Source organism: Mesoplodon densirostris, chromosome 8 (assembly GCF_025265405.1).
Source record: "Mesoplodon densirostris isolate mMesDen1 chromosome 8, mMesDen1 primary haplotype, whole genome shotgun sequence".
NCBI lineage: Eukaryota > Metazoa > Chordata > Mammalia > Artiodactyla > Ziphiidae > Mesoplodon > Mesoplodon densirostris.
In genome coordinates, this window is record NC_082668.1 from 103,710,387 (window position 1) to 103,729,557 (window position 19,171).

General features: G+C 44.9%; 2 protein-coding genes across 5 annotated transcripts in view; both read left to right on the forward strand.

Annotated features, from left to right (window-relative positions):
* The first annotated feature begins 2,216 nt into the window (after positions 1-2,216).
* POLR2D (RNA polymerase II subunit D) lies at positions 2,217-13,082 on the forward strand. The gene is made up of 4 exons (XM_060106562.1): positions 2,217-2,313; positions 4,625-4,805; positions 10,494-10,589; positions 11,921-13,082. The coding sequence occupies exons 1-4, from the start codon at positions 2,241-2,243 to the stop codon at positions 11,997-11,999; spliced, it is 429 nt and encodes a 142-aa protein (XP_059962545.1). The 5' UTR covers positions 2,217-2,240; the 3' UTR covers positions 12,000-13,082.
* Positions 13,083-17,578: 4,496 nt separating this feature from the next.
* Positions 17,579-19,171, forward strand: part of WDR33 (WD repeat domain 33) — a 105,966-nt gene continuing 104,373 nt past the window's right edge. For all 4 annotated transcript variants that reach the window (XM_060106590.1, XM_060106593.1, XM_060106591.1 and 1 more), the window contains exon 1: positions 17,579-17,716. The gene's annotated coding sequence lies outside the window, so the exon portion shown is untranslated. The remainder of the gene's footprint in view (positions 17,717-19,171) is intronic.

Sequence of the window (19,171 nt, forward strand, 5' to 3'; positions counted from 1 at the left end):
AGGATGTAAAAAATTTTTTTTAACATACCCAGTTCTGAAGCCCTTACAACTTGGCCACAGGTATATGCTGTCAGGGTTAGATGATAATTTTGGAAATAGATCACAACAACTGGTTAAACACAGACTTTGGTCATAACTCTGGGGTGCGTGAGAGGAATTCTGTTCCTTCAAGAGAAATTATAGTTCTAGAGATTAGTATTCCATATTTGCAGTTAAACAGCATGCAATTCCATATTGGTTTTTTGTTTGTTTGTTTTTGGTGGTGGTAAAATATATATAACACAAAATTTGCCATTTTAAACTCATTCTGTTGTCTGAAACGTGAACTAAGCCATGTGGTCAGAGATCGGTGGTTCTTGTGAGACTGAGGGTGGAGGAAGCGCTCTAAAGCTGCTTCCAGATCAATCTAGGGTCTGTGACCTTGGCTTGATTATCTGCCTTTGAAAGGCACTCGCTGGGCTGGTTGAAGAACTTGACCCTGAGCCAATACAGCACAAAGAACCATAGTAGCTCTTGAGGAGCATAATGACCTCTTTCTCTGTATCCTTCCATATCTCTCATACCCCTTGCCACTTTCTTTTATGATGGAAAATAAGTTCAGATCTTGCATCAGTCACTCTTAGTGAGCTCCTTTTGGGGACAGCTCTAGGACTGATTCATCTTTTTAACCTCAGGGTTTTGCACTTAAATAGTTATGATGGTTTTCCTGAATGAAAATGTGGACAAACCAACCTATGAAACATCACTATGTATTATTTGTTATTCTCCTTTCTTCTCTCTTCACCTGTTGACTTCTCTCCTGCTGTGTGTGTTGGGTATCCGGCTAGCCCTGGGGGCAGCCCATGGTTAAGTCCAGTAAGTAGTAGTTGCTCTGTAAAGCCCTGTTGGATGGATAGATGAGAGAAAGGGGCCTATGCTGAGTTCAGGACCATTTCCCACACCCAGCTGCTGCATGTCCCCAGACTCCTCGGGACATCGGTCCACAGCTGTAATGAACTGTGTAGGAAAGCCCTTCAAGGCGGTAATAAGCTCTAACATACTATATAACCTGCCATTAATTCACCGGATACATTTCTTCTGGAAATACAGATACAAGGTAAATTAACTTTGTGAAAATTATATTTATAAATCAAAAGAATACAGGTACATATTCTCGTCTGGTAATATCCTCATTCATTTTCTGTTAACAGAGTTCACATGATACCTAAACGTGGTTCACGCCTGAGCCAAGTAGTGCACTGTGATTATTTCCTTCATTGTACAGCCATCTGTTTTCTCTCAAGTTGGAAACTTTTTCATTTGCTTATCATTTTTTAAATTAATTAATTTATTTATTTATTTTTGGCTGCATTGGGTCTTCGTTGCTGCCGGCGGACTTCCTCTAGTTGCAGCGAGCAGGGGCTACTCTTCATTGCGGGTGTGCAGGCTTCTGGCTGTGGTGGCTTCTCTTCTTGTGGAGCATGGGCTCTAGGCACGCGGGCTTCAGTAGTTGTGGCATGCAGGCTCAGTAGTTGTGGCGCACTGGCTTAGTTGCTCCGCGGCATGTGGGATCTTCCTGGGCCAGGGATCCCAGGGATTGAACCCGTGTCCCCTGTATTGTCAGGCGGATTCTTAACCACTGCGCCACCAGGAAAGCCCCTGCTTACTTTTCTAAGTATCATCCAAATGTTCCAACAGGCCTCTCAATATCACTATCCACATGTTGAGAAGTATTGGAAAAATTCCACTACAAATCAAACATTTTAAATGCTTAAGGCATTGTAAGAAATTATACTATATGTTTTCGGAGTCACCTACCCAGCTTCCCATCAACGACAGTTCCTTGGGTCGGTCAGCGCGTTCCTGCATCTCATCTAATCCTTCCCTACGCTCTGGGAAGCAGGTGTCCTCATCCACACTTCACCGTTGAGTCAGCTGAGGCTCAGAAAGGCCAAGTGACCAGTCCCCACGACGCGCGGCGAAGGGCGTACTGGAGAAGAGAAGGACGGTTTCTCCGGAAGCGGCCAGCGCAAGACGCCCCTCGGCCCTCCGGGAACCCCCGCGACCCCGCGGCTCTGGCCTGTCTCCGCTTCCTTAAGGGAAGCTCAAGGCCGCAGCAAGTCCCTAGGCCCCGCCCGCCTCGTCGGGGTCCCGCCCATCCCCAATGGAGCCCCGCCCCGTCTCCAAGACCACGCCCCCTCCGTGGCCGCGGCTCGGCGCTTCCGCTTCCGGCGGTGTGGGCTGCGGTGCGCGGCAAGACGATGGCGGCCGGTGGCAGTGATCCGCGGGCTGGCGACGTAGAGGAGGACGCCTCACAGCTCATCTTTCCCAAAGGTGCGGCCTGAGGCTGCCGGACTGCCCCCGTGGTCCTGCGTGGTCGCCGCAGGCCTGGGCAGGCGTGGCGAAGGGCAGGGAGGAGGGGGATGCGGGCCGGCGGGGTAAGGTGCCGCGGGAGCGGGCCAGCCGGAGTCCACGCCTGCAGCCCTGGAGCCGTCGGCGCCCAACTCCACACCGCCCCTGGGCGGCCTCTTGCTCCTGTTTAAGTAGTTTGTTTTATCCGATGAGCTGCGAAGTGCTGGAGGGATATGTCAAAGATAAAGCTGGCACTAAAGGGGAAAGGACAGATTTTAATCAGTAATATACTATTGCAGTAGGACAGAGAGTCAAGCGTGAACTCATCTAAACTTCGATCTGTAGAGGTGACTGGGCATTTTAAAGGGAGAATGAAGGAATAAGGAGAGGAGTGAGCGGGGCCTCAGTAGGGTCGGGGAAGTGAAAAATTACAAAAAGCGGGAAGCGGGGTGTGGGTCCATTTGAAACCCCTTTGCATTTGTTAACTGGCGGTTAACTCCAACCCTCCCACACCCCTCGCTCTGAGCTGGGAGACAGGGGCCCTGCCTTAAGGTGTTGGCTGGAACAAAGAGTAAGTTATTTTGGCAGCCTTCAGTTTTCATAAACAGCCACTGTAAAGAGCTAGAGTCATCCCAGGGATGCGGCCTGGAGCTATTAGAAATCTTGTTAGTGTTTGAAATGCATTTACTTTATTTTTATTTGTTTTTGGCTGCATTGGGTCTTCGTTGCTGCATGTGGGCTTTCTCTAGCTGTGGCGAGCGGGGGCTGCTCTTCGTTGCGGTGCGCGGGCTTCTCATTGCGTTGGCTTCTCTTGTTGCGGAGCACGGGCTCTAGGCGCGCGGGCTCAAGAGCTGTGGCACACGGGCTTAGTTACTCCGCGGCATGTGGGATCTTCCCAGACCAGGGATCGAACCCGTGTCCCCTGCATTGGCAGGCGGATTCTTAACCACTGAGCCACCAGGGAAGCCCTCATCAAGTTTCTGTGGAGCAAAGTTGAGTCCTTGGGGAGAAGAGGGCGCACAGGAAGGAGCCTGGAGTTTGGTCAGGGAGAGAATCTTTGTCAGATGGCTGGGAGTAAAGCACATTTTGCTATCAGAGAACTTACTCTTTGCAGTGTGATGTGCTTAATTTGTAATTAAAAAACCCAAACTAAGGGCTCCCCTGGTGGCACAGTGGTTGAGAGTCCGCCTGCCGATGCAGGGGACACGGGTTCGTGCCCCGGTCCGGGAGGATCCCGCATTCCGCGGAGCGGCTGGGCCCGTGAGCCATGGCCGCTGAGCCGGCGCGTCCGAAGCCTGTGCTCCGCAACGGGAGAGGCCACGGCAGCGAGAAGCCCGCGTACCGCAAAATAATAATAATAATAATAATAATTTAAAAATAAGTAGAAAGCTTAAGATTTTAAAGTATCACATCTTACAGGTACTGGAAAACACAAAGTAAGCGCAGGAAGCCTTAACAGTATCCTCCTTTTAAAAAAAATTACTATATCCACAGTAAAACATGAAATTTCACACCTTTTCACCCAGAGGAAACAACTGTAAATAGTTTAGTGCTTATGCTTCCAAACTGTGCTCATTTATAAATATATACTTATACATATACACTTTATTCTTTGCAAAAATAGAATCATGCTATAGAAATCATACAGCTTTTTAAAAATTTCATGATATATTGTGTAGAACTGTTTATTCTTTCAAAGGGCTAGGAAGTACTTAATGGTTGTACCATAATACTATTTATCTGTTTATAGACATATAGGTTGCTTCTAGTATGGTATTTTATAGACTCTAGGTGAAATACTTCCTTCCATAGGATAGCTTCTTGGAAGTTTTGGGCATAATGGAAATATATGTTTTTTTTCTTTTTTATGGTGTAATAACTAAGAGGGAGATGGTTTTCTTAATTTCATGATAAATTAAACCTGTTTTTCGTATTTAGGTTTTGTCTAGGTACTTTTTATTCAGGTTTTTGTTTGTTTGTTTGTTTTTTAAATGCTGTACAGTTAGAAATTCCCTGGCAGTCCAGTGGTTAGGACTTGGTGCTCTCACTGCCGGGGGCCCCGAGTTCAATCCCTGGTCGGGGAACTAAGATCCCACAAGCCACGCGGCATGGCAAAAACAAAAACAAAAACAAAAACAAAAAACCTGAAAAATACTGTACAGTTGTGGGATATGAAGCCTCTGGATTTCTGTAGGGACAGAGACTTGCCGATAGTCTCAAAGGCAAAAGGAACGTTTAGAAGCTGACTTTTGGAGGAATATTTTCAGCTGACATTTATGCTTCTCACAAATAGAGTTTGAAACAGCTGAGACACTTCTAAATTCAGAAGTTCATATGCTTCTGGAGCATCGAAAGCAACAAAATGAGAGTGCAGAGGACGAACAGGAACTTTCTGAGGTCTTCATGAAAACTTTAAACTACACAGCCCGTTTCAGTCGTTTCAAAAACAGAGAGACCATTGCCAGTGTACGTAGGTGAGTGCTGACAGAAAGTTTTATTAATCCAGACTGTTAGACATCTGCACGTAGAATGCTGTCGCCGCCTCCCCCGCTCCTCCCCACCACCCCGTGGGCATCACCTGTACGATTAATGTAAGTAAAATAATATCTTCGTCAAAATTTTGAGATAGCTTATATGGTCAGAATCCTCCTTGGCCACCTTTTGCTGTACCCCAAATCCCAGTTACCTCCGTGCAGAGTGACTGCTGTCAGAAGTTTGTTGTTAGCCCTGCAGAGCTTGTTCCATACATTGGCATACACACCATAAACACACAGCATTGTTATCTTTTTCTTTTTTTCTTTTTTTAATAAAGTGAGCTTATTTATTATTTCCCTGATGTGTCCTAGAGATCTTGCTATGTTAATAAGTATAAATCAGGAGCATTCTTTCTGGATCTTTGCTTCACCATTCAAAAGGTGACCGGCTTTTAGCATTTTTTCCTAAGGCATTGCTTCTCAAATTGGTTGGATGTGCTCTGGGAAACAGTGAGGTGCTGGGGTATATAGGAGGCCCCAGGGAAAACAAGAGCTGTTTTAGCATTTCTTTGATTTCTTCGAAGATGAACATTGTCTCGTGAATTAGTCATTTGAAGTTCTGATATAATTTGAGCCACTAGAGAAGTCCACTTTTATAAACTGGGTGTCATCAGTGTTACTTGGTGGTATGGTTGAAAACATTTCTGCATTAAAGCAAACGGATACCAGTATATTGTGAAGTAAAACAAATGATATATATGAACTCTTTTTTCTAATACTTTAGTTGTATTTATTTATTTTTATTATTATTTATTTTGGCTGTACCACGCGGCACACGAGATATTAGTTTCCCGACCAGGGATCGATCGAACCCGTGCCCTCTGCATTGGGAGCTCGGAGTCTTAACCATTGGACCACCAGGGAAGTCCCTGAATTATTGAAATAAATCATGAGACTTAAATCCTTGCAGTTGCAGAAAGTCATTCGTGCCTATGCCCCCGAGTTGGCTGTGGGTACTTGTTCGCTCTACTCTGGTGAAATGCTTGAGAAGTACTGTCCTAAGGAAAAGCAAGTGGACAAAAAGATGTATATATGCAAATATTCTTCAGAGAGCTATTAATAATAGTCACAGTATAAAAAGAAACTAAATATTCAACAGTAATTAAATAAATTGTGGTAAATCCGTTTGATGGACTACTATATTGTCATTGAAAATTATGATAGAAAATGAAATTGAAGGATGTTCGCATAATTTAGGCGTGCAGAAAATGAAGTGATAAAGCTGTATATGAAGTATAGCCTGTTCTGAAAAGTGTGGGTATATGCATGGGGAAAAGATTACATACAGAACTGCAGTGTTGAACCAAAAAGATGACTTGAATAAATGAAGGTGGACTTAAACATTCACGAATAAGAGTTCTTAATACTGTAAAAATGTCATTTCTCCTCAAATTAATGTATACATTTAGTGCCATCCTAAATCCTCAAGGTAATTGATATATATTCTCAGATATGCTCGGAACTTTGTAAGTAGGGTTTTGGATGACAGTGCATTCATTGTTATACCATCTGGAACATCTGTAATTTGTTTTGTGGCTGTTACTGTTATTCCACTGATAAAGCATAATTTGCCATATAATGCAATTAAGATGAGGTGGTAGTAGATCATTATAAATAAACATACAGTGGCTGAGGCAAGGCGCCAATCACCTGAATCCTACCAGTGGGCAGCACAGGCTACCTAAGTGGCGCCAAGAAAAATATATCTTCCGCTGTGAAAAATAAATAATAAGTTAATTAACGAATGCCCCCCCGCAAAGATCTAAAATTTGTAAGAATGGTCAGAAAAACTTTTTAAAAAAATAAATTTATTTATTTATTTATTCATTTTTGACTGTGTTGGGTCTTTGTTGCTGTGCACGGGCTTTTCTCTAGTTGTGGTGAGCAAGGGCTACCCTTCGTTGTGGTGCGCGGGCTTCTCATTGCGGTGGCTTCTCTTGTTGCCGCGTGTGGGCTCTAGGCGCGTGGGCTCAGTAGCTGTGGCTCTTGGGCTCTAGGCACACAGGCTCAGTAGTTATGGCTCACGGGCGTAGTTGCTCCGTGGCATGTGGGATCCTCCTGGACCAGGGCTTGAACCCATGTCCCCTGCATTGGCAGGCAGATTCTTAACCACTGCGCTACCAGGGAAGCCCCAGAAAAACTTTTAAAAAGGAAAAGGAAGGGGAGTTTGCCCTATAAGCTGTTAAAATACATTAAAAAATGACAGTAATGAAAATAGTGACACTTTGGCCTGAGAATAGATAGATGATTGGAGCAGAAGAGAAAAGTCAGGAACAGATACAAATCCACATCTATTATGTTTTGTATGAGTCCAGCGTATGGCAAAGATGGTACTGTATGTTACTGGGAAAATATTTTTAAATGAAGTTGTAACTCTGTATACCTTATACCAAAATAATTTCTGAAGGAATTAAAGATTTAAATGTAAACTATCATGCATAAAAGTGCTATGTGTGGGGGCTTCCCTGGTGGCACAGTGGTTGAGAGTCCGCCTGCCGATGCAGGGGACACGGGTTCGTGCCCCAGTCCGGGAGGATCCCGCATCCTGTGGAGCTGCTGGGCCCGTGAGCCATGGCCGCTGAGCCTGCACATCCGGACCCTGTGCTCCGCAACGGGAGAGGCCACAACAGTGAGAGGCCGTGTACCGCCAAAAAAAAAAAAATGCTATGTGATAACTTGAGTGAATATACAGTTTTGGCTCTGGTTAGCAGGACTTTAAATGAGGGGAAACTTGATGGACTATAGCTGGCTGTAAGCTTTGGAAAGGCGAGGACTTGATTATATTCATTATTGTAGGCACTAAATAATTTTTAGTTGAGTAAGTAAATGAATTTACATAAATATCTTTAAATAAAGTGCCATAAGTAAAATCTAAGTGTGAATAAACTGGGAAAAGGATTGATATCCTTAATGTTAAGAGCTCTAACAAATAATTAAGAGATGACACCCAGTTTATAAAAATGGATTTATTAGTCTCTAATGACTTGATTTATATCAGAACTTCAAATGACTATCTAATTCAAATGAAATGTTCATCTTCTAGGAAATCAAAGAAATGCTAAAATAGCTAAGTAGGTTTAAAAAGAATGGGAATCAGCTCAGTGCTTTGTGACCACCTGGAGGGGTGGGATGGGGAGGGTGGGAGGGAGGGAGACGCAAGAGGGAAGGGATGTGGGAACAGATGTGTATGTATGACTGATTCACTTTGTTATAAAGCAGAAACTAAAAAAAAAAAAAAAGAATGGGAAACCTGGGACTTCCCTGGTGGTCCAGTGTTAAAGAGTCCGCCTTCCAGTGCAGGGGACGCGGGTTCGACCCCTGGTCGGGGAACTAAGATCCCACATGCCACAGGGCAGCTAAGCCCGTGCAGCACAACTACTGAGTCCGCACGCCGCAACTACTGAGCCCATGTGCCTCAACTAGAGAGAAGCCCGCGCGCTGCAAACTACAGAGTCCATGTGCCCTGGAGCCTGCGCGCCACAACTAGAGAGAGAAAAACCAGCATGCCACAGCTAGAGAGAAGCCCATATGCTGCAACGAAGAGCCCACGTGCCACAACGAAAGACGCTGCCACGAAGATCCTGCGTGCTGCAATGAAGACCTGACACAGCCAAAAAAAAAAAAGAATGGGAAACCTAGTGTAAGAAGTAGAGGCAACAGGCACCATCTTTTATTGCTGGTGGAAGTGTAGTGTATATTGGTAAAGCCCTTTTAGGGCACTGTCTCTCAGAAAGAAGCCACCCAGTTATATCATATCATATCCTGTGACTGAATAATTCTGCTTCCAGGAATTTCTCTTTAAAGCACACAGTAATCAATCAAGTGCACAAAGAAGTATACATTTACAATGATGTCTAGAATGCATTATTTTTTATTTTTATTTTTTTTTGCCATACGCGGGCCTCTCACTGTTGTGGCCTCTCCCGTTGCGGAGCACAGGCTCCGGACGTGCAGGCTCAGCGGCCATGGCTCACAGGCCCAGCCGCTCCGTGGCATGTGGGATCCTCCCGGACCGGGGCACGAACCCGTGTCCCCTGCATCGGCAGGCGGACTTTCAACCACTGCGCCACCAGGGAAGCCCTAGAATGCATTATTTTAAATGATGAATAATTGGAAACAACAGAAATGTTCAACAGCAGGAAATATGATATATAAATTTATGGCACAACTTTTCAGTGCAATGCCATGTTCAAGGTAAAGTTATGTGTGTACTAATAAGGAAAACAGCTTCTGTATTGTTGAGTGAAAAAAAGGCCAGTTACAGAATAACATTTGTTATAATTCCTTTTGGGGTTTTGTTTTGTTTGTTTTTTTGTTTTTAATTATGTAAAGGGGGGTGGACTCTCCACGAAAATGTTAACAGTGGTTATTTCTGGGTAGAATTTCAGGTTATTTTCCCATGTTGGGGTTTTGGGGAGGTGGTATTTTTTTATAAATGAGCATGTGTTCATTTTACAACAAATGCCTCCATATGATACATACACTACATTATGAACCTCTGCCTGTGTAACTAAGTTTACGGTATTTTCTTTACAAAATGAAAATAGCTTTATTAGGTGACGAAAAGTTACAAAACAGAATGAGTGAGTTTGTATTCTAAAACATAGGAAGACGTTTGGAATGGCATACTAAGATGGTAACATTGATTTTGTTTAGGTAGTGACTTTCAGTTTTCTGTCTTTATTTTCTCAAATTTTTTTTTTTTTTTTTTTTTTTTTGTACGTGGGCCTCTCACCGCCGCGGCCTCTCCTGCTGCGGAGCACAGGCTCCGGATGCACAGGCCCAGCGGCCACAGCTCACAGGCCCAGCCGCTCCATAGCACATGGGATTCCCCCGGACCACGGCACAAACCCGCGTCCCCTGCACCGGCGGGCGGACCCCCAACCACTGTGTCACCAGGAAAGCCCCTATTTTCTCAATTTTGAACAATAACTAATAGGCTTGTAATCGAGTGGTAAGGACAGGAAATGTTTGTTTCTGAACAGATAATTAAGGTCCTCTCTGAAACCAGATTTACCATGGACGACCTCTGTTTTAAGAAGTCGATGTGTGAGAATCCAGGATATGATTTGTATTGATGTTCTTTTTTACAGTTTGAACTAGAAGTACATTTAAAATAAGATGCAGTTTATACATAGATTTGTACAAAGTAAGATATGCCTGTATTTATTTTTTAGATACACTTAAAAGAGAATTTTCTCCAAGTCAAAATGCCTGGTAGATTGGGGACATCTGACATCATGTGTTTGACATACAATTAATAACAAAGGAAGCAAAGAACAGTGGTAGGAAGAGCAAAGAGCAACAGGATACATTCTTGGGGGAAAGCTTGTATAGTCCTCGAGGTAGATAGCAGTTTCTCAGAAGTTATCATCGCAAGCATTCTCTGCCTTGGTGTGCTCGCCTTGTTTTCACGGTCTCTGCATGATTTCGTTGTAGCTTCCTGTTCTCCAGGAAGAGGAACAGGAAGTGATTTGAAAGTGGGATTTTGCAGCAAACCTAACCATAATGGGAAGATTGCAAGTGCTTTATTTTTTCTCTTCCTTGCTAGCTACATTTGATGCCCTTTTTCCTATTCATCATTGTTTGATTTTGTTTGTTTGTCTTGATTTTCTTCCCTGTGATCAGCTTGCTGCTCCAGAAGAAGCTTCATAAGTTTGAGTTGGCCTGTTTAGCCAACCTTTGTCCAGAGACTGCTGAGGAGTCCAAGGCTCTGATCCCAAGGTTAGGACTGGTTGTGAAAAGCTCTATGTGTATTGGATAAATTCTTACAAGTAGAATTACTATGTCTAAAAGCTGTGTGCATTTAAAATCTAGATAGATACCACCAACGTTGAATGAGTGCCTTTGTAATGAGATTGATTGTTTTATAGCACACCAATTGTTGGCAAAAATGTGTAACAGCTGAAACTCTGGTACACTGATGATAGGAGTGCAAATTAGTACGGTCACTTTGGAGAGCAGTTTGGCTACATCCAGTAAAGCTAAAGATGAATATACCCCATGACCCCAAAATTCATTCCTGGGTACGTGTCCTAAAAGCAACGCATACGTAGTTTAAAAGAAGACATGTATTCCAATGTTTATTGCTGCATTGTTAGTGATAGCAAAAACTGGACAACAATCAAGACTGGAGAAATCATTGTATGATCATACAATGTTTATTATATAGCAGTGAAAAAACTAGTGAACTAGGACAACGTGGAATAATGTCAACAAATGCCAAATTGAATTTTGAGTGAAAAAATTGCAGAAGGATACATACGGTACAATGCCATTGCTTATAGTTTAAAACCAGTACTGCATATTGCTGGTAGATACATTTACATATACTATAGTAAATATTAGTATAAAAGTACATGTAGGGCTTCCCTGGTGGCGCAGTGGTTGAGAGTCCGCCTGCCGGTGGAGGGGATGTGGGTTCGTGCCCCGGTCCGGGAGGATCCCACATGCCGCGGAGCGGCTGGGCCCGTGAGCCATGGTCGCTGAGCCTGCGCGTCCGGAGCCTGTGCTCCGCAACGGGAGAGGCCACAACAGTGAGGCCCGTGTACCGAAAAAAAAAGTACATGTAGGGATGATGAATACCAAATTTAGGATAATGGTTACTTCTGGGGAAGGAAGAAAAGGAATTGGAATAGGGGAGCACACACAGAGCCATCGATTTGTGTCTGTCATGTTTATTAATAATCAAGGGGGGAGGGAATTCCCTGGCGGTCAGTGGTTAGGACTCTGAGCTTCCACTCCAGGGGGTCCGGGTTCAATCCCTGGTCGGGGAACTAAGATCTTGCAGGCCACACAGTATGGCAAAAAAAAAAAGGGAATCAAGTGGGGATAACTTTTAAAATTAGCTTATTTTCTATACCTTTTATATGTTTGAAATACTTCATAATGTTTTTTAAAGGAAAGAAATAAGAGTTGAAATATAAAGGTGTCAGCGTTTAGGGGTAAGCGGAGAGGTGGGCCAGTGGTGTTCAAAGATTAGCACGCACGAAAGAAGAGGGTGGGGAACAGTGTCAGTCGCTGCAACACTCACTTCTTTGGTTTTCTTCTTGTAGCCTGGAGGGCCGGTTTGAAGATGAGGAGCTACAGCAGATTCTTGATGACATCCAGACCAAGCGCAGCTTTCAGTATTGATCTCCAGATATCACTGCTGCTGGGGGAACCACATCACATCCCCAGCACAGCACCACTGGCCCAGGATCCAGGGCTGACTTGCACAGAAAATCTATTGCAGAAGACACTTGGGCTTCCTTTGGATAGAACAACCCAGTGCTTGGTCTTGCTTTAGGTTGCTGTTTCAGGCTCGACTGTTGGACCCTGATGGCCAGCGTAACCTTGGAGAGGCCTTGCAGTGGCTGCCTGAGCTTGCCTCTGGGAAGGGTGAGGTGGGGTGACGTGCATCTAAGCCACACTGCTGACGCCTCATATCACAGTCTTTGGCCCTTGTGTTATTTTTGATTCCTAATATTTCATGTTTTAATTTCAGTGTGTTCATAGTTTTTGAAGCTATACTAGAACATGTAAAACTGGTATGGGAAACAATCTCACCTAAATGCAAAAGGAGCAATTAAACGAGACCTGTATCGTTGTTTGAAATTCTTAAAGAGAGGATGATAGCGCCTTGGTGTCATTGTGCTTACCCCAGGAGACAGGGAAGAGTAGTTAGTTACACCTGAGGGTAACTGCTGAGCGCTATGGGGCACATAGCCTTGAGATGGACAAGTACTGTGCCTTTCTTCTTGGATTGCTGCACAGCATAGATTTGGAGTAAGTGGTCTTTAAGCACTTACTTTGTCACTCCCAAATTCAGATTTTTCCTTCCTGGGCCGGATGTGAAGGAGTGAGCACTTCATAGTGTCCTCATATGGGGCATCGGGTCCAAACCTCTGGCCTCCTGCTTAGCAGCAGGTGTTCTGTGATGGAGGAGACGTGGGAGGAGGGCACCTGCCACTTCCCGAGCCACTACGGTGGCGTCACTCCATCTGAGGCAAGTTAAGGAGAAAACACTTAATTACTAAACACTGCGGCTCTGAATTTTCTGAAGGGAAATATGCCTGTTTTCTTCACAGTTTGGGGATTTTTCTTTGAGGCACTTGTTGGCTCCAAGTGAATTCATGGTCCAGAGAAAAGGCTGGGGAAAGACCAAAGCTGGCTTTAAAAGTCAAGGTGGTTTTATGTCAACTGCTAAGGCAAAAATAAAATTTCTTTAATAAAGTCTTTCAGTTTCTGAAATGACATGGTTTCTGAGTCACCAATATTCGTTTGTTTGTTTTGTTTTATGGTACACGGGCCTCTCACTGTTGTGGCCTCTCCCATTGCGGGGCACAGGCTCCGGATGCGCAGGCTCAGCAGCCATGGCTCACGGGCCCAGCCGCTCCGCGGCATGTGAGTCACCCATATTCTTGATGATTATTTGAAGGAAATGTCATTCATACCTCAATTAGAGAAGCATTTGAGGAAATAATCTTTTCATCCTTGGGCAACATTACTTCTTTGAGACTCAGTGTTCTCAATTGTAAAATGTGGATAATAGTTTCTGTGCCACAGATGTTTTTAAAGATTGAATGAGAAAATTATGAAAAAGAGCCTATTGGTGTCTGACATACACTATATCCCAGTAAATGTTAGCTGTTATTAGTCAGCTTGCTTTGTAGAAATTAGTGCAAGGGGGACTTCCCTGGCGGTCCAGTAGTTAGGACGCTGCGCCTTCACTGCTGAGGGCCCTGGTTCAATTCCTGGTCAAGGAACTAAGATCCCACAAGCCATGTGGCACAGCCCCCCCCAAAAAAAAGAAAAGAAAAAAGAAATTAGTGCAAGGAATTGGTAGCATACCCACTGGTACTGGTATCAGACTATGAAAACAAACCCAACTGCCTACTCAAAGTCTGCAGAATTATCTTTTAAGAGGGTCAGTTCTGGGCTTCCCTGGTGGCGCAGTGGTTGGTTGGGAGTCCGCCTGCCGATGCAGGGGACACGGGTTCGTGCCCCGGTCCGGGAAGATCCCACATGCCGCGGAGCGGCTGGGCCCGTGAGCCATGGCTGCTGACCCTGTGCGTCCGGAGCCTGTGCTCCACAACGGGAGAGGCCACAACAGTGAGAGGCCCGCGTACCGCAAAAAAAAAAAAAAAAAAAAAAAAAAAGAGTCAGTTCCATGGTTGGCACCAGGCAATGAAACAAAAAGAACAGGCCTGGATGGCAGACCCGAGCTGTAATCCAGGCCGCGTGCGCTCGGTGGCAGGAGCAGGGCGGTGCTACCATCTCCACGGGGTGCCCGCCTGTGAGCCACCTGGGAGTATTAAGCCTTGCAAAGTGGCTGGCATATAGTTAGGAACTAATAAATGGCAGGTAGTAAGGCAACTAGAAGCAGTTTAACACAACAACAACAACTCATACCGGGGATTACAGGTAAAAGCAGCCTCATGCCATGTTACAGACTCAAAGCCCGGTCTGTGCCTTCTGCTGGTCAGGGTTCTGTCTAGTCCTGGACAGCAGCTCACTGTCCAGTGAACAGGAGGCCCTGCAAAATCTTCAATTATCTGTGCAACATAGTTAGACTCACTGTACTGTTTGCAAAAGCAGAATTCAAAACAAAGATGTCATGTTGTTAAAGCCTCACTTCACCAGAAAGCTACATTAACCAGAAAAGCTTTTCTGAAAGCTCTCGTCATCTTGGTTTTATAAAAATGTATTAAACTTGAGTCTTGAAAAAGCATTACTGGATGGGGCTTGAGCACAAGCCATTCTTATTAAAAATGATTGTTTTAAGCTTATTACTAAAACCATTGAAGCCTACACAAAGACTTCTGTGTGAATAATCATTGCAGCATTATTCATAATAGCCGAAAACTGGAAACAATTCCCATGTCCACCAGTTAGTGATTTGATCAGCAAAGTCTGATACAGCCATACGGTGGAATACTTTTTAGCAATAAAAAGGAATGAACTAAAAAAACAAAAACCCGAAGCATTGAAGCCCACAGGATATGCCAGTGGGGTGACATTTTTTCAGTTTTTGATGGTGAAAAATTTTAAGCACAGAAAAGCCGAAAGATTAGAGCATTGATCATACCTATGTTTTTCACCTGCATTTAACAGATAATATTTGTCATATTTGCTTTATTATATTTTTCTAGGAAGCGTGTGAAAGCATGACACTTCATTGAAAATTTAAGCATGCATTTTAAAAATACACTTTCCTCTGTTAAGTACAACTGTTGCACTTAGGAATATTGACAAGAATTTCCTGATAACTTAATATTCAGTTCAGACTTCTCCTGAGGAGGGTTCTGGGCCAGTAGTCAGTCCCAGTGTTGGTATATTTTAGTATATAAAATCAATCGTCATTAAGGATCTAAACTGACACTTATGAGAAATATTGAAGAAATACATGTGGCTACTGCCCTCAAGTTGTTGGACGAAAATACCCCTTTGCAACCCCTGGGTGGCAAGTGGGCCTAGACAGAGTTCAGGCCCTAAACAGTGATTGGTAATGTGTCTGCCTGTGGCTCTCCGTGCCTGTTCCTTCAGCAGCAGCAGGAGGGCAGTTTGGGACTAAACAGAAAGTGTGAGTGGCGACGGCAGGGTGAAGGCAGGTCTGTCTACTGGAATCACGTTCAGACTTGGGTTCTGTGCGCCTCGCTCCCTGTGCGTGGCTCCCAGGGGGTGCTAAGTAGTGAGTATTGAGTAAATACACTGCCCCCGTTTGCCGAAGGTTGACTTGGAGTGCAGGGAGAACGAGAATGTACCTGAAATAATACAGTTGGAGGAGAGAGACGGGGGGAGGTGGGGAAGCAGCCCAGAAGACACCTGGGCATTTTGGAAGACGAGGCAAAGCTGCCCAACAGAACTTTCTGCAAGGTAGGAATATTCCGTATCTGCACTGTCCAGTGCGGTGGCTGCCTGCCACAGGTAGCCCTGGAGCACTTGAGGCTAGTGTCACTGGACTGAGGAACTGAACTTCAGTAGACAGCAACACAGAAAGATTTGGTCACATAGGCTAGTTTCCATTCAGTCAACTTTCTAGCTGTCTCAATTGGGATAGAGGCATTTACAGAACTGGCTGTGCTTGAGCCTTCTTTGCAAGCAGCTTTTATACATGCATGCATGCATGCTTCGCCGGGTCTTAGTTGCAGCATGTGGACTCTTCGCTGCAGCTTGCGGGATCTAGTTCCCTGACCAGGAATCGAACCCAAGCCCCCCGCACTGGGAGTCTTAACCATCGGACCACCAGGGAAGTCCCATGAACCTTCAATTTTATTTAAGTTTTAATTAATTTATTTATTTATTTATTTTTTTGCGGTACGCAGGCCTCTCACTGTTGTGGCCTCTCCCATTGCGGAGCACAGGCTCCGGACGCGGAGGCTCAGCGGCCATGGCTCATGGGCCCAGCCGCTCCGCGACATATGGGATCTTCCTAGACCGGGGCATGAACCCGTGTCCCCTGCATGGGCAGGCGGACTCTCAACCACTGCGCCACCAGGGAAGCCCAGTAATAAATATTTTTAAAATTCCTGATTCATACTGCCGAATTACTTTCCTAAAGTTAGAAGACAACTTGTCTGTTTTGAAGTCGTGTTCTGAACTTCATATAAGTGGAATCATCCATGTCCTCTTTTGTGCCTGATTTAACAGTATCTGTGATATTCATCCAGTTTGTTGCATTTATCAGTAATTACAGGCATACCTTGTTTTATTGCGCTTCACAGATATTGCATTTTTTTCCTACAAATTGAAGGTTCGTGGCAAGCCTGCATTGTCAGATGATGGTTAGCATATTTTAGCAATAAAGCATTTTGAAATTAAGGTATGTATTTCTTTTAGACTTAGTGCTATTGCACACTTAATAGACTAAGTACAGTGCAAACATAAACTTATATGCACTGAGAAATCAAAAAAAATCGTGTGACTCACTTTACTGCAATATTGGCTTTATTACGGTGGTCTGGAACTGAACACGCAGTACCTCCGAGGTATGCCTGAATTTCCTGTCGCTACATAGTAGCCCACTGCATGACCACACCACAATTCATTTACAACTGCTGATGGACATTGGGGTTACCAGTGTCTGGTTATTACAAAAAAAGCTGCTATGAACATTCCCGTGCAAGTCTCTGGTGGACGCATGCACTCAGTCCTCTTGGAGGGGAACTGCTGAGTCTCAAGGGGAGGGTATGCTTAGTTTTAGTACTGGAAACAGTTTACCAAAGTGGTCGTACCCTGGGGCTCAGTTTTTATAACTTGGTCTCCACTCAGTGAGGGAAGGCGATAACTCAGAGGCACCGGGAACGCGCGAACTCTGTGTGCTGGACTCAGCTCGGCGCTTTCCTTCAAATTCTTAAGCTATTGTCAGGCCGGACCCCCAATTCCACGGATGAATAAACAGACTTAGCAAATGCAGCACCGCCCCCGAACAAATTTCTCATTCAAATTTTCGAAAACAGGGTACTTCTGAGAGCATCAAGGTTAGCTCACAATGTGAAAAAAGTACGGCAGCACCACCCTCACCCGCTCCCTCCTCGGGCGACGGCGCCGACCTCGTCTCAGTTGGAACAAAGGAGTCACTCAGCTAAGCCGCGTGGGGTTCCGGTCAGGCCCCGCCTCTCACCTATGCACAGGCGCAGATTGAGCCCTAGGGAGCCCGGCGGCTCCGGCGCTTGTGACGTAGTAGCGTACGCCGGTGCGTGCTGACGCACGGGCGTGCGCTCGGTGGCTCATAGGGGAAGATGGCGGCTGCTCTTTTGGAGGAGTGGGATTGAGAGGGGAGGGAGGAGGCCAGGCAGGAGAGACATTCCTGACTGTGAAGACGAACATTTCGCTCGCTAGTCATTAGGAGCTCTGCTCAGCGCCACAGGGTGAGTGCGGCGGCGGCATGGGACCGCTCGCCTGCAGCAGGCGGCGGCACTCTCCGCCATTTTCAAGCTCGGCCGTTGCGTGCTTTGGGGGCCTGGGGGGGTGCCTGGGGATGGGTTGGAAGAGCTGGGAGGATCGATCTCCCGAGGGCTCTTTGAGGCGGGTTCGGGCCTTAGGGGACGGGGCTAGAGGCTTGAGGCAGACCGGGAAAGGCGGGCATGGTAGGACTAAGGCCCTGACTGGGGACCGGTGGCGACGAGAAGACATAGGTAGGGTAGGCCACGGAAAAAACTGGGAAGTTTGGAGGAGGGAAGCGCGTTAAAACTGGAGTGGGAGTGGAAGGGGTTGGGCCGAGAGTGGAATGGAGTGTGGTTTTGAGTGGTTGGGTGAAGGGGTCACGGGAAGTTAGTTAATGGGAAACCTGTAAAACGGCGGAAGGTTTAGTCTCGTTATTATCGTGGCTGGAAGTCGGTATTTTAACAGGGATAAGTCCACAGCTTGACAGGCAAAAATCCCCTGCTCCTTTGGAATAGCTACATTAGTATTTTGTTTGGTTTAGATCATGGTCCCTGCAAGTGTCCCTTAAGAACCTCCTGCACGTTTCCGATTTTAAGACTTCTGGCAACTAGATATTTAGGTTCTTAGAAGGCATTCTCTTTTTTTTTACGGAAAGGAAAAAACTGGTTACTTGGTTGTAAACCCTAGTGGTTGGTGGTCCTTCCGGAGAAAGGAGAAGGAGGCGGGTCGATAGGGAGTTCCGTAATTGGACCTGTTTAAATCAAGTCAGAAAAGCACGGATTATTTGTAGAAAGCCTGTCAAGAATGTTTTGAAGTAATTTCCACACAGATGACATGAAATTGACTGTTCGGGAGCTTTTGAAGACGAGTGTGAACAAAAAGCCTATGTTAAAAGGAATACCTCTTGTTAGCACTGAGTTGACTTTCAAGTACACTCTGGAGATTCAGTGTACGCAGCATTTTTTGCCTGTGAACGTGATGCAGTGGTAGATCTGTTTAAACAAAACTTCTAGAGACTGTTAGTTAAAAGGAAACATGTTCATTCTTCCCCTGATGGCAATTTTCTGTTCCTCATCTTAATTGCTTTTGACGCCTATCTTTTATAACCATAAGATACTTTTGCACTTTTTAATTGGTCTCCTTGCCTAGAAGGCGGCAAAATACTGTATCGGTTTGAGTTTGTGTTGAGGCGTCTAGTTCCGTATTTGGCCTTTTTTCTTGAAGTTTAGGGAAAAATTTTATCTTTGTGTATATGGGGGAAGAATTTTCATAGAAGGTTGGCCTTACATCACAGTGCTTTAGGAAAAAATAAATCCTTATCCCTGAAGTTGATGGCTTAACCTGCATTCTTAGGTTGGTGAAAAATACTAAAACGACAGATTTTGCCATCACAATTTTACCCCGACCTAAGGCTTTAATTATACTTTTAGTAACCACTT